The sequence below is a fragment of the Mya arenaria genome, chromosome 14, assembly GCF_026914265.1.
Source record: "Mya arenaria isolate MELC-2E11 chromosome 14, ASM2691426v1".
Lineage (NCBI taxonomy): Eukaryota > Metazoa > Mollusca > Bivalvia > Myida > Myidae > Mya > Mya arenaria.
The window spans coordinates 6,354,356-6,367,885 of record NC_069135.1 but is presented as its reverse complement, the minus strand read 5'-3'; the positions used below and the strand labels follow the sequence as shown (position 1 = coordinate 6,367,885).

General features: G+C 33.8%; 1 protein-coding gene across 1 annotated transcript; it reads right to left on the bottom strand.

The window, feature by feature from the left end:
- Positions 1 to 537: 537 nt before the first annotated feature.
- Positions 538 to 13,513, bottom strand: LOC128216537 (coiled-coil domain-containing protein 146-like). Its single transcript, XM_052923131.1, has 20 exons — positions 13,408 to 13,513; positions 11,834 to 11,993; positions 11,545 to 11,627; positions 10,990 to 11,199; positions 10,452 to 10,509; positions 9,840 to 10,016; positions 9,330 to 9,403; positions 8,257 to 8,484; positions 7,572 to 7,758; positions 6,919 to 7,014; positions 5,282 to 5,407; positions 4,800 to 4,933; positions 4,297 to 4,461; positions 3,957 to 4,181; positions 3,633 to 3,697; positions 3,246 to 3,409; positions 2,736 to 2,864; positions 2,314 to 2,451; positions 1,774 to 2,022; positions 538 to 1,276 (listed from the first exon to the last, which is right to left on the bottom strand). The coding sequence occupies exons 2-20, from the start codon at positions 11,984 to 11,986 to the stop codon at positions 1,073 to 1,075; spliced, it is 2,865 nt and encodes a 954-aa protein (XP_052779091.1). The 5' UTR covers positions 11,987 to 11,993; positions 13,408 to 13,513; the 3' UTR covers positions 538 to 1,072.
- Between the last annotated feature and the right edge of the window lie 17 nt (positions 13,514 to 13,530).

Below are 13,530 nucleotides of genomic sequence, written 5' to 3'. Positions count from 1 at the left end.
ATTCTCCACATAATTGTTAATGGCAATCAAACAATTACGTAACGTAACTCCACTTTACACAAAGTGCAAGTAATGGCCCTTGATTGAAAGATCTTAGTCCTAGTTGGGTTTTAACTCTGATATGAAATAGCCTTTAAATAAATGGACTTCACACTGTTGTTCATGGCCATCACAGAATTAGGTTAGATAACTCCATATTGCGGTATCCCAAAAAATTATGGCACTTACTTAATATTGATTTTGAAATTTTCATTTGAATTTTATTTTTTTTAATTGTTTTTGACAGGCACATACTACATCATTTATGCATTCATTTCTAAGACAAAGCGGTGTTAAGACTTAGTTGAGCACGCTGTCCTCTGTTGTTTAATATCAAATATTTTTTGTACATACTATTTTGCTGTTTGAGAGGTTAGGTACTCAATTTTGAACTAAGGAAAGTAACAACGATTGGTCTTAAAGGCAATTTTAAGTTGTTATTCCTTTGATAAAACTTAATATTTCACAGAAAAGCAGGAAAGAAAACTCAAATTATAAAATTTTAAATGTTCTTTATTAATGAAATGTAAACATCTCAAATGCATCTTCTAATGGGAAAATCAAAGATGAATACACTGATACACAATATATAACAGATGCTATTCATAAAAATAGAATAACAAAAACACAATTATATGACGATAATTTGTACCAACTGCATTGACATAAGCTAAATAAATAACTTACAAAGCATATATGTTTTCATTTGTTTAGACTTGAAATTTATCACAGAAGGCTTATTATTCAATTTAAATAAAAAACGTTCAAACTTTATTTCAATTTTGTATTTTAAGAATATTTATCAACAGAATTGTCATTTAAAGGGAATTCAAAACAACAATAGAAATTACATTGTTTGTTTCTTTAATGCAAAAAGAACACCATAAATTGAAAGTTTTCCTTTTTTTCTCCATTTAAACATCGTTCACAGTTGCACCATGCACCATGAATTTCAGTGAATTATACAATGTACCACACACACTTGTATTTCCACTGTCACAATTGAACCTCCATTCACACAAGTCTGGCAAGCCTATATCTCAATGGGCTTAGGCACAGGTTTCCTGATATGCCGCATGGTTGAGCCCTGCTCGTTGGGCTTGAAGGGGGCATGTTTGCCATACGGGCGCGGGATAGGAAGCTCGCTGTCATCATCAGGGATGTAGGCATTGGGTCGGGGCTCGGCAGTCGTCGTTACCCCACCAGCTATCTGGTACTGCTCCTCCTCTTCCTCTATCTGCAAGGGCGAGATAATCAGGTGAGAGGTCATATTCATTTTGAATGAAAAGAGCAGCTACATCATTATCAACACAAATGCACACCTGCCTTCTTCCTTTGTTTGTTTTTTACATTTTTACTGACAAGTATATAGATAGAATTGGGACACTGTCAAGGGCTTTTTTCTTGCATTGACCAGAAAGTTTAGTGTTCCTGATATTCAAAAAATATTTTAAATGTATGTCTATAGTATGGACTCCATACTATTACAAAATTCACAATGATTTAACTCCCTGAAGTACAAATCAATAATTGAACAAACCACCCAGCAATTAGGCCTGCCTTTTGTCATCAACAACATTATCATATCCAATTCAATCTCGACACAATCAAATTCCAAATACTTATAATGTTACGCTATTGGGATCTGAAGGCATTATTAATAATGCGGTTTGTGGGTCAGGACATCACTACATAATTCTAATAAGATTGTAACAAAATAGCTAAAGCACTTACCAGTCTCTTCTCCTCCTGATCAAAGATTCGCCTCTCTTCATCACGGAGCAACTTCAGCCACAACCTCTCGATCTCTTCACTCGGTGGTTCGCCCTTTTCCATGCGGATGTAGCACTGTTCAAGGTCTGACTCTCGCTCCTTCAGCGACTGTTGGAGCTTCATAGCATTTGCCTGGTTCATTGAGACCTCCGAAACCATTGCCATCATCTTACGGGTTGTGTCCTTGATCCGGGCTTGAAGCTCATTTACCTAAAAGATTGTGATAAACCAGTTTTAAGATCTTGGGCATTCTATTTAACTTATCCAAGTACTATACTTATTGAGTATTTAGATCATGTTGTAATTGTTTTATTGAATATTAATTCTAATGAACATAATACAGTTCTATTTATTAGGTTATTTAAGAACTGTAAACCTTACATAACATATTAATGTAAATATTCCCTTTTGAATAAAGTTATTCCTTTTTTTAACAATATGAACAATGATTACACAATAATTCTGATATATTTAATAATATCTACACAGTAAACTACCTACCTTCTTTGCGAGGTCTAATGTATCGTCTTTGCCAGTCTCCGCCCTGTTCCGTACCCGACCCACCAGCCGTGTGACTTGCTCAAACACAAGGTCCTTCTCCAGTAACTGCTCCTCCTTCTCTGACAGCCGAGTCTCCAACTGGAATCAGGAAAGAGAACTGTCATTAAGATTTTTAAAGCTATTAATATCTAGTACTTGTATTACCATTGTCATGAATCCAACAAAAAATGAATGTTGGATGCTCACAAAAGTGAGTGATTACTGCCTAAATCTTGCTGTTAAAAGCCTTCATATACATTTATTTTGTTTGGCGCTTGTCCATTTTCTTAAATGAATTACACCCAGCTTCTCTCTGTTCAGAAGTTGTACATTTTAAATTCTCACCCTCATATTCCCCATTTTGAAACAAGGCTTATACTCACATCTTCAATTTTCTCGTGCATCTCAGCAGGCGGTAGGTCTTTACCCTCGAGATATCTGACACGACTCTCGTCATACGGGTTTTCCAGCTGTTTCTCCAGCTCCAACATTCGGTCCTGGCACTGCTGCAGCTGTAACAAGGCAACAGGGGAGGTAAGTTGTGAGATAAAGAAGGATATTGATGCAATATCAAAAGGAAGTAGTAATCAACTTATTACATTTTTTAAATATTGAAGAGATACCTGTAAATCCATTTTTTTTATTATAAAAATATTAAATTATGAAATTAGCAAAAAATGATATAAAATAAAAAATCAGGTAAACTTCAAACTTCACTGATATCTTATACTGAAATATTCTAGAAATTGAAACAAACTTTAATATGATAAAACTATTTTTATGGCTTTATTGATAATACTTTGTGGGCATTTTGCCTTTGAGATTAAGGTTTCTGGTCATGTTATACTGTCAGACAAAGCTATATGACATCTGAAATAAGGAGTGCTTTATACCTGTATTTGTAGTGTGACTAGATCCTGTTCTAGGCTTGTCTTGTTGGGCAGCTGAGCACGGAGGACGGCGATGGATCGATTCTCCTCATTCTGCTGCATCTTAATGAAGCGGATCTCTTCCTCACGAGCCTGTAGTTCTACTGAGCCATTACGGATCATCTGGTCTGTAATGTTAATGGAAAATATGGGTGTAAATTCTAGGGAAGTAATTACAGATAACAATTACAGATAACAATTAGATACTATCTTAAAGGCTTGAAGAAGTGTAACTGGTTTTTCATCAGAAGTATTAAGTGTATAATAAACATTGATCCTTCTTTGATTAATGAAATCAACAACAACACAACAGAATTCATTGCAAATACAAAAACAAAAAGATTGACTGACCTTGAATGTTGACCTTTTCATAGAAAATGCAGACCTCTTCATTCCGTTCTATCAATTTAATGCCCCTGAAGTAAAATGAAAATATTTAAAGTTGCAGACTTATTATTTTGAACAAATAAATCTGTTTTATATCACACAAAAAATGTTTCATTAGAAGAACTTAAAAGGCAAAAAGCTTTAAAATGTTTCATTCTTTCATGGAAACCACTGGTGTAGCTCCATATAGGCACTATAGAACTATTCTTCGGAACCCCTATCCAGATAGGCCTTTACATTTGATTTGATATTGCTATTCCCCTAAATCTTCTTAAAAGAATTTCTAACCTTTCATTTCTGTGAGTAATGGCCTTCTCATATCGGTTTCTTAGCTTCGTCATCTGTTCTTCGGCCGAGTTGATCATCATGTTGAGCTTCCCGATGTCCATCTTCTGCTGATCTCGCTTGTCATGCATTTCTTCTTCTATTCTCTGTTGCTTTGCAACCTCATTCCGTAAACTGTCTCTCATAACAACGCTGTTCATGTGTTTCAACCTCTGTTTTTGTAAGTATCTGGAGGAGGGGTTTGCAAAATTATTCAAAGTAATCTGAATTAAATTAACTAGTTTCAAAACCTAAGGAGTAAAACTTGGAATATATATATAATTAACATGTTCCGCATATTTACCTATCTTTTTGTGTGACTGCAGTGCGTAGGATTTCAATCTCGTTCTGCAGGATCTTGATTTTCTCCCTCATCTCAGCAGCCTTCTGAGTACTTGTCTGGATTAGGTTCACACACTTGTTTCGCTCATTCTTTATAACATCATACAGCTTAGCAAAGTCCTTCAACCTGAGATACAATGCATACATATGTACAATTGTGACATTTTTTTATCAAATTTTAAGCCAAAACAGCTGAACTAGACATTTATAATGTTAAAAAAATAAAATATATTAAAGCAGCATAAAAATAGAAAGAGTGATGATAAAAAATAATTGTGCAAGAAAAGGCGGCTACTATATTATAATACTTTAATGAACAAATTCATGCTGATCAATTCTTGCTTCAAATATGCACACTTTTATAAATTACATTAGAAAACAAGCTCTTTTTCGAAATGTAAATCTTCCTCAAAAAAATAAATAATCAGAAATCACCCCTTAATTCATCAATAAAAAGACCCCTACTTGATCTGCATTTCTTTGTGTTTTTTCTCATGGTCCTGTATGAGGAGCTGTTTCGTTTTCAGGTCCTCTACGGCCTTGTGGTAACGCATCTCTGCACGCATAAAGTCACGAGCCTTCTGTTCACGCTCATCAGCCTGACAGGGTAAGGGTAAAGATGTTGTTTAATATTTTATTACTTGTTTCTCATTATAATGAACTACCAACACATTTTTTTTACAGATAATTGTTGAAAAATATCCAATCTGTTAATAATGTATAATCTGCAGCAGAACATAAAAGGCCACATAAACGAAAACTAATTTAACATAGGGTATGAGTTCTTACAGTAAGACAATTATTCCTCTCATTACTGCATTCTGACAGGGTGATACACTAATGTAAATAATTAATGTAATCTAATTTCTGTAGCCGTCTTTGCAAACAGGCTTAAGACATTTTTCCATCTTTATTAATCCCAAGAGACCCCTCCGCAGACCAAATACCTTGATAGCAGCAAGTCTGGTGAGTTCAACCACCTCAATACGGAGGTCAGATTGTTCATACAACAGATTCTGTTCTTCAGCTGCGCTAGCCTCCAGTTTTACATGCTCCACAGCAGTCAGAGAGTTCTGAAAAAAGCATGGATAACAGTGTTGCAAGCAGTTTATTTTATATTAATGTCACAAAAGAATGTAATGCACCATTTCAGTCCAACTCAACAAAGTGGATTCTTATCTTAAACAAGAGCCGTCGTAAGACAGGGTGCTCTACTTGGCCGCTTTGACATAGAAGTGAATACAATAACAATGTAATATTACCAAGTTTGGTCTATTTATGTCAAACCTAACAAAACATAAGGTGACTTTGATGCTGCCCTCCCACCACCCGAAAAATGACGCAAGTCATTCAATTAACTTGATTTCCCATTATGAAAATGTGGTAAAGAATATACAAATATGCCTTTCAAAAGAAATAAAAAAAAAAATAATAAAAAAAAAAAATAATAAAAATTCAATGGCCAAATAGTATAGCCCTCCTTGTTTTCCCTTGGTAAAAAACTGGTTAAGAATGTAAAAATGCGCCTGTCAAAAGAAATTTAAAAAATATATATATATGCAAGGGACATAATTTGTATTTAGGGTTAAAATGGAGTTATGTTTCTTGTTGTAAGATGGTCGTAAATAATTTTGAATTTCATTAAGAGCATTGAATGAAAGGTATACCAGGAGAAGTTTTTTTATTAAAATCCCAACTTGCCCTTAACTTTTACTTGCCTAAAACTTTAACCTAAGTCAATCAGGGGCCATAACTTTTATTAAGGATATGGAGTTATGTAACCTCATTGGGTGATGGTCCTGAACAATTGTGTGAAGTATTAAGTCAATTGAATGAAGGGTATAGAAGTTATTAATAAATATCCCAACCTGCCCTAAAACTTTAACCTAAGTCCAATAGTCAATCAAGGGCCATAAATTGTATAAAATATAATATGGAGTTATCTAACCTCATTATGTGATGGCTCTGAATAACTGTGTGAAGTATTAAGTCAATTGAATAAATGGTATTGGAGTTTTAAGTGAAAATTCCAACCTACCCTAAAACTTTAACCTAAGTCAATCAGGGGCCATAACTTGTATTAAGGATAATATGGAGTTATGTAACCTCATTCTGTGATGGTCCTGAACAACTGTGTGAAGTATTAAATCAATTGAACAAAGGGTATAGAAGTTATTTATAAATAATGTGTGAAGTATTTACTCAATTGAATGATAAGTATTTGAGTTTTAAGTGAAAATCCCAACTTGCCCTAAAACTTTAACCAGACGCCGACGCCGACGCCGACGCTGGGGCGAGTAGTATAGCCCACCTTTTCTTCGAATAGTCAAGCTAAAAAATGAGCCCAAAGACCATTTAAAGATAACATATTCAAGCTTTTTAAAGTGTATTTTACAAAAAGGTATTGGAAATTTTACAATTACAAGCAATGTTATGGACCAACTAAATGAATGTGTGTACAATAATGGGCCACTGTGGTGATGATTAGCTCAATTTCATTAACCATGAGGTAATGTAAGAATCTGGACTTGTTGGTCTGATAGATTTATTTCATCGATGGTAGTGACACAACATAAGCCATTACCTGTTGAGCGAGAGCCCTCTTTGTCTGTTCAACCTCCTTCTGCAGTTCTTCCCGCTTCTTTATGGCAGTCCCATCATCCTTTGGCAGTGAGTCAACCTGGTAAAAGAATAAAATATTTCAGAGTTATGTATCTTGGGTAAAAATTATCACCAGATGAGTCGCATCATAGGTCTTTTGCCCCAACGTTGCAAGCTTCGATTTTGACCAAATATCAATGTTTTGTTCTACTGGTAAATAATGGAAGTATTATTGTCAATATTTTCACCCGAAAAAGGTACTTTGGGACTTAAAATTCGGTGACAGGATACATTTATGACAGATCTAGGTAAATCATTGATTGTGATTACAACTTGTAAAGTTGCAAGTCAAAAATACTAAGTAAATGATTTCTGTTTTGCATGTACATGTTGTACCATGTTTGAAATTGTTTTCTTTGATTTTGTCTTCAATCCCATATCAGATGGCAACAAGTAGAATGGGCATAACTTTCTACTTGCTACCGCCAAGATAACTGACACAATGCTATTCAATTATACCACACACTCTTTATTGTACATTGTATGAAACAGTTATGTCACCTGCAACCAGCATGATATTAATTATACACACGCAGTAGAGCACTCATGTATAAACAGTGGTAATAAACCCCTTACCTGAGATTTCATTTTCTCATAAATCAATTTATTATGATTGAGATTTTCTTCTGCCACTCTAAGCTGAAGTTCTGCTTTCTTCATATTTCTGAGGTCGCGATCTTTTTCTCGCATTTTTCTTGAATGGATATCGTGGGCATTCTTCTTTTCTAGGTGTATGTGTCGTAGGTTCAAATCTAAGGTCGCCCTGGAATTATAATTTGATGTATTTGTTTTTATTATTTATTTAAATTTGGAAAAAGCTTAGTTAATCTATGTTTAATGGCATATATAGTTTGACCAGAAATTATTGAGAAGTTTATTAACAACTTTGATGTGGCAACATATTTGTATAATATATGGTGTATTCCACTGGTAACATCATAACATATCAAGAGATGGACTGTGAAACAAAAAAACTAATTCGTAAACTTATGGCAATTTTTAAACCTTTCAACAAAGTCTTATTTTTTTATTTGGGAAATAGCAAATGTATCAGTGTTGTAACAGTAACAGGCCACGCACAAAATGCATAAGTTGTTTGATTTATATGACAATAAATGCACAATGTAATATAGTGCATTACTGAGTAGTCAACAGAGTTTCTACATCCATTATCAACTGTTAAGACACCTGAATATGGAATATTTGTAAACAGAAACAGGGAATTAATGAAGCCCACATGTAAAAATATCTCATTCCCTACCTGTCTCCCATAAGCACCGCCTCCCGGTCTTTGGCGTACTCATAATCCTTCTGTAACACCTCCATCTCTCTATCCTTATCATTGAGTGCTTGTTTCTGTTTCTCCACCTCGTTGTCCATGTCATATTTCTCTTCCTCCAGCCCACGTAGCTTGTTTTCAACATTGCGCTTCTGTGCAACCATGTCCTGGAACTCCTTCTCATATTCTTGCAGTTGGGTCACCAGCTCACTAACAAGAGGGTAAGAATGATTTAAAAATCAGGTCCCTGAATTTCCATCAACAATCTTAAGTACCTTATAACAGAATAAAGCTTTCCACATTATTTTGTTTTGGTTTAAGTTGTGTAATAATCCCATTTAAATTTGAGGAGTTTCGAGACTTTAAATTAAAGGAAATTATCTTTGACATAATCACGATTAAAATATGTTTAATTTTGTAGAATCATATTTAAGTAAGTATTTTGCTATATGATATAAGATACTTAAGCTTGTTGGGCTTATGATTCTTCAAGAAATTGGGGCCTGGGATTTTATTTATGCCATTTCCATTGGGTTTGTGAAACCTGAATAAGTGAGCTTTAAAATTGCTATATTCTATGTTGTGTTTGTATAAAATTCCTTTGGATCTCGGAAATCAAACATGTTTCCCTGATTAGAATGTTTGAAACATCAATGGTTCATTCAGGTACTGCATATTGATCTGTGAAGTAAGATGGATTTCAAAGATATTTGCATACTATACTAGGCACCACCTAAAAAATCATTGGAAATTCCATTATCTAAAAGCAATACCAATTATCTTACTGCCATTTTTTTATGAAAACTATTCTGAAGAGATTTTATTGGCATGTTAACTAAAACTTTAATAACGCAAAATCTCTTTTCATGCTGACATTCTTATAGAACGTAAAACATCAATGACAGGAGGGAATACAGGGGGATTAAACATTGTGCAACACCAAGTTTATGAAGTTTATATACTATACATATAAGATAAGGACATTTATTACATCTGTACATATGGATGCAAATTCATATTAAAGTCTGAAGTGAATATAATATGGCTTCACTTACTTATTCTTTCTGTTGATTTTGTCTGCCTCTTTTGCAATTTGGTTTGGAACTGTGTTTACTTGGACCAGCTCGCCCTAGAAAAGGCAAACAACCACACTATAAATGGCAGTTTATTGAAAACTTTTAACATTGGAGTACAGGGATAAAGGCTTTACTGTTGTGTTGGTTTGCGGAGCAAAGGTTTCCATGACATGACATGACGCATGCTCTCTCATTTAGTTACTTTAAGATGCAATCTAGTACTAAAAACAACTATAAAACTGTTTGGACACGTACACAGACAGTAAATGAATGATTGAAATTAGTTAATGTCAGTCAACCATTTATAGACATGCTATCGGTGATATAAAAATTCTTTATCCACAAGAAGAACGCTTTAATAATATAACTTTCAAACCGACTAAAACATGACAATCCCAGTTACTTTGATAAAGAATAAAATCACAACCAATAAAGCTGCACATTTATACTAACAGAAGCTGTGATAAAACTTGCTTTACAAACACAAACCTTAAGATTCTCCATTTTCTCCTGTTCCTTCTCATATTCCTGCTGGTCCTTTTTCACCTGGCGCGTGGAGTTGTCAAGGTCCTCACGTAATGTCTTAGTCTCGAGTTGACGCTGCACAATCTCCTTCTTCATGTCATCACATGCCGCTTGAAGTTCCTTCATCTTCTTCTCAATCTCCTTTGGTTAAAAATATTACTATATTGTAATCTGTTGTGGATCAGATGGTTTTTCTATCCCTTTTTAAATCATGTTTATTTAATTAGTTATTACATGTAAAAACTACATGAACTTAACTTTAAAAGTAATGAAATAATTTGTGTTAGCTCAGAGTTTAGACATCAAGCTTTTATTCTGATTTTCAATACAATACAATATATTGTACATTTATATAAGCATGGTACATTCTAGGAAAGTGGATATTTTTAGGAATGTTGATTAAAATGCTTCTGCATGTTAAGTCCTGTTAGCCATTTTGAACATTTCCACAGGGATTTAAAGTGATTGATACTAAATTTTTGAATAATGTTTGCTTACAATATAAATGAGATGGTTTGAATTTAAACATGCATTAACTAAGCTTGAAAATATCATAGAAAAGCATTTATTCCTTACCCCTGCCTTGGGCATTCTTGCATATTCTCTTTCCATAAGTTTCTTTTCCTCTGTAGAACTGAAAATAATAAATCATAACTCTTTATTGACTTCTGAACTTCCATTGCTCCTTAATAATACATTATCAAATGTCGAGTCTTACAAGCATCCCAGTTGAATATCATATTGAGAGATTACATCTAGTAATAGGACAACTATTCTGAGTTATTGAAATAAAACTTAAAATTATCTGCATCTGCACGCTACTTATTGCATGGCTAGTCTGCTCTGCCTACTGTTTACCATTCTAATATAAGAAAATGCTTTCCAATATGATACAAACAAAAAATATGAAAAAGTTATTTAACAATTGAGTTTTGGATCTAATACAGCTGTTGAAAAATTAATTTTACACAAAGCACATTTTGTTGGTTAAATGCTAGATCAGGTAATGTAGCACTACCATGTATACTTTTATGCTGCATGGTACCATATGACATTTACCCAAATTTTTATCTAGTCTTCAATCACAAATTATAGAGCCAAATTTCCTCCTTACATCTCAATCTGGTATTCCTGCTGATACTGCCTCTCCTGTGCCTGTTTCAGGTCATTGTTGTACTTCAGTAGCTGCTGTCGGAGCTTTGAGACTTCTGTGTTAGAGCTGTCAGGGAAGTTATCTGCCCTTTCAAGCTCAGAGCGTTGACGTTCCAACTCTGCCGCACACTCCTTAGCCTGCTTAAGTAAACTGGCTTCACTGTCACGAGTGCTGAAATTGATGAAATAATTTTTATATTAAATCATTTTGAGATTTCACAAGGTAATAAAAAGACTGAGAGCCAAAAGTATAAAGAACACAAGCAGAACTATCAAACATGAACATTTTGAATAAAGTTATCCTCCCAGCTCCCACTGTCTTGAGTGTGATTTTCAGTTCCATAACTCTTAATCCACTCGCAAGCTGTCTCATATTGTCACTGTGCACATTAAATAATTAAGTTTTAAAGCGAATGAAAGTGTTTGGTTCATGTTGACATACATGAATTAAAAAACAACAACAGACAAGTCATAAATCAATAAACTGCTCTGACAAGTTAAACACACTAAAAGTTACCTTTTGAGCATCTCATGAAGCTCTGTGTATTTTGCTTTTAGATAGGCCACCTTTGTTCCTGTGAGCTTTCCTTCGTGAAATAGCTGAAATGATTGTAAATTGCTTATACTGCTATTTTTCTTTACAACATTGTTATGATCCATTTTCTTATTTCAGAAATGAACATACCAAAAAAACACAACAATCTACAGAGTCTACACTTCAATGATAAGCAATGTAATTAATCATGCCGTGATTCTAATAAATGGAATCATTAAAACACTTAATAGTATGCATAAAATTAACCAACCTCATCAAGACTCTGGAAGGCGGGGCTGGCTGAGACCTCAACCTGGCTCTCCTCCTGGTGGACAACTTTAGGGGGCTGGGCAGAAATAGGGGCCGCATACTCAAGCACGTCAGGGGACCCTTCCCCCCTCTCCCCCGCCCCAGGATCACTCATTTTTGATCTAAAATCATAACATGCTTAAATAAGCTATTTGAATTATGGAAATTATGATATATGTATGCTGAATTTTATAAGGGCAGAAAAACTAAAGATAAAAAAATATTATTTTTAAATATTTTAATAATATATTTTGTATAAAAGACTGAAACAAATAAATAAAAAAAAATGTTTCAATTTACAAAGTAAGAAAATAGTATGAAGAAAAATCTTTTGACACTGAATAACACACAAACAAGATATAGATATCATTTTGTGAATATGCTATGCATAAGTGGACATACAGTCCTGACGATGTATTTGCAGGCTACTTACAGATCCTTAAACCAATGCTTTATCTCACAACTGATATCATTCTTTTGACTGCGAAACATAAATTCAAATATCTTATGGTCAAATTCCGATAATAACTCCATGTTTTCTTGCAAGTAAACCAATTTTGGATTTTTTTTATTTTTTCTCTTACGCCACTCCATTTTGTAATTATTTAAATGATAAGTATTATGATAGTAAATTATGATTGTATAATATCGCAATGCCTGAATATACAGAAATTAAGATGAGAATGTAAAAGCTGCAGATTTCTCTTCTCTTTTAGTGTGAAAAAGGAATAACATTATTTATTCAAAAGCTATAAATTGCAGACCATGTGATTAGTTAAAACAATTAATTTTATTGATGTCTGACACGCTCTTTACTCAGATTTAAAGAAATCTAATAAAGGTAAAAAAAAATTGGCAAATAAATGTACTGTGGTGATTAAAGTGAATAAAAACTTAAGGTCCCATAGGTTTTAATCTTATTGTTCATTCAACATATGATATTGGCATATTTTATATCAGTTTATATTATGAAAATGTTAAAAAAAAGCAACTGTTATTAAACTATTGGTGAAATATGCATTTTAATTTACTATAAGGCTGTGTGTAGAGAATCTATAAACTAAAATCTATGATGGCATCATACAGTGAAAGCAGTCCACTTCATGGGTAAAAACTTAAGGTTATACTGGTGTCCCTTTTGAGAGGGTTAGACTCATTAGAATCGGCTTTTGTGGCAAACAAATAATTAAAAAAATAATTGCCAGAACCTTGAGAGTGGACAACAAAGTGACCGACACATAGGTGGACAAAAGCATATATCATAAATGGCTGGGCATAAATTAAAGTGACAGAAAAAATATTTTCATAAAAGCTAACTACCCACCTGAGCAACTACCCTAGGCTGATAAAAATGTTTTGAGAATCATTTTTATTTTTGAAATACTACTGTATTAAGTAAAGTACACTGTTACTGTATCGTTGATTGTCAATATTTTTAAAATTACGAAATAAGACTTTCAAAATAAACAATAAAGGCAATTGATGTCACACCAAATTAATTGCATGGAATTATCTATTTGCTCTAAAAGTATCAACCTGTTTGATTGTCGCGTGCAAGAAACTCTTTATTACGCCAAAATCATTGTTCTCATTAATTTTTCATCCAAGTCCGCCATGACATGTAAACACGGAAACTGTTGCTAAGCATGTGCGCATGCG

Coding starts and splice junctions, on each gene's coding strand:
- LOC128216537 (XM_052923131.1), bottom strand. CDS start 11,986: ATGAGTGATCCTGGGGCGGGGGAGAGGGGGGAAGGGTCCCCTGACGTG. Junction 4,182..4,296: donor GCAGTCACACAAAAAGATAG/GTAAATATGCGG, acceptor CCCCTCCTCCAG/ATACTTACAAAAACAGAGGT. Junction 2,023..2,313: donor CATTAGACCTCGCAAAGAAG/GTAGGTAGTTTA, acceptor ACAATCTTTTAG/GTAAATGAGCTTCAAGCCCG.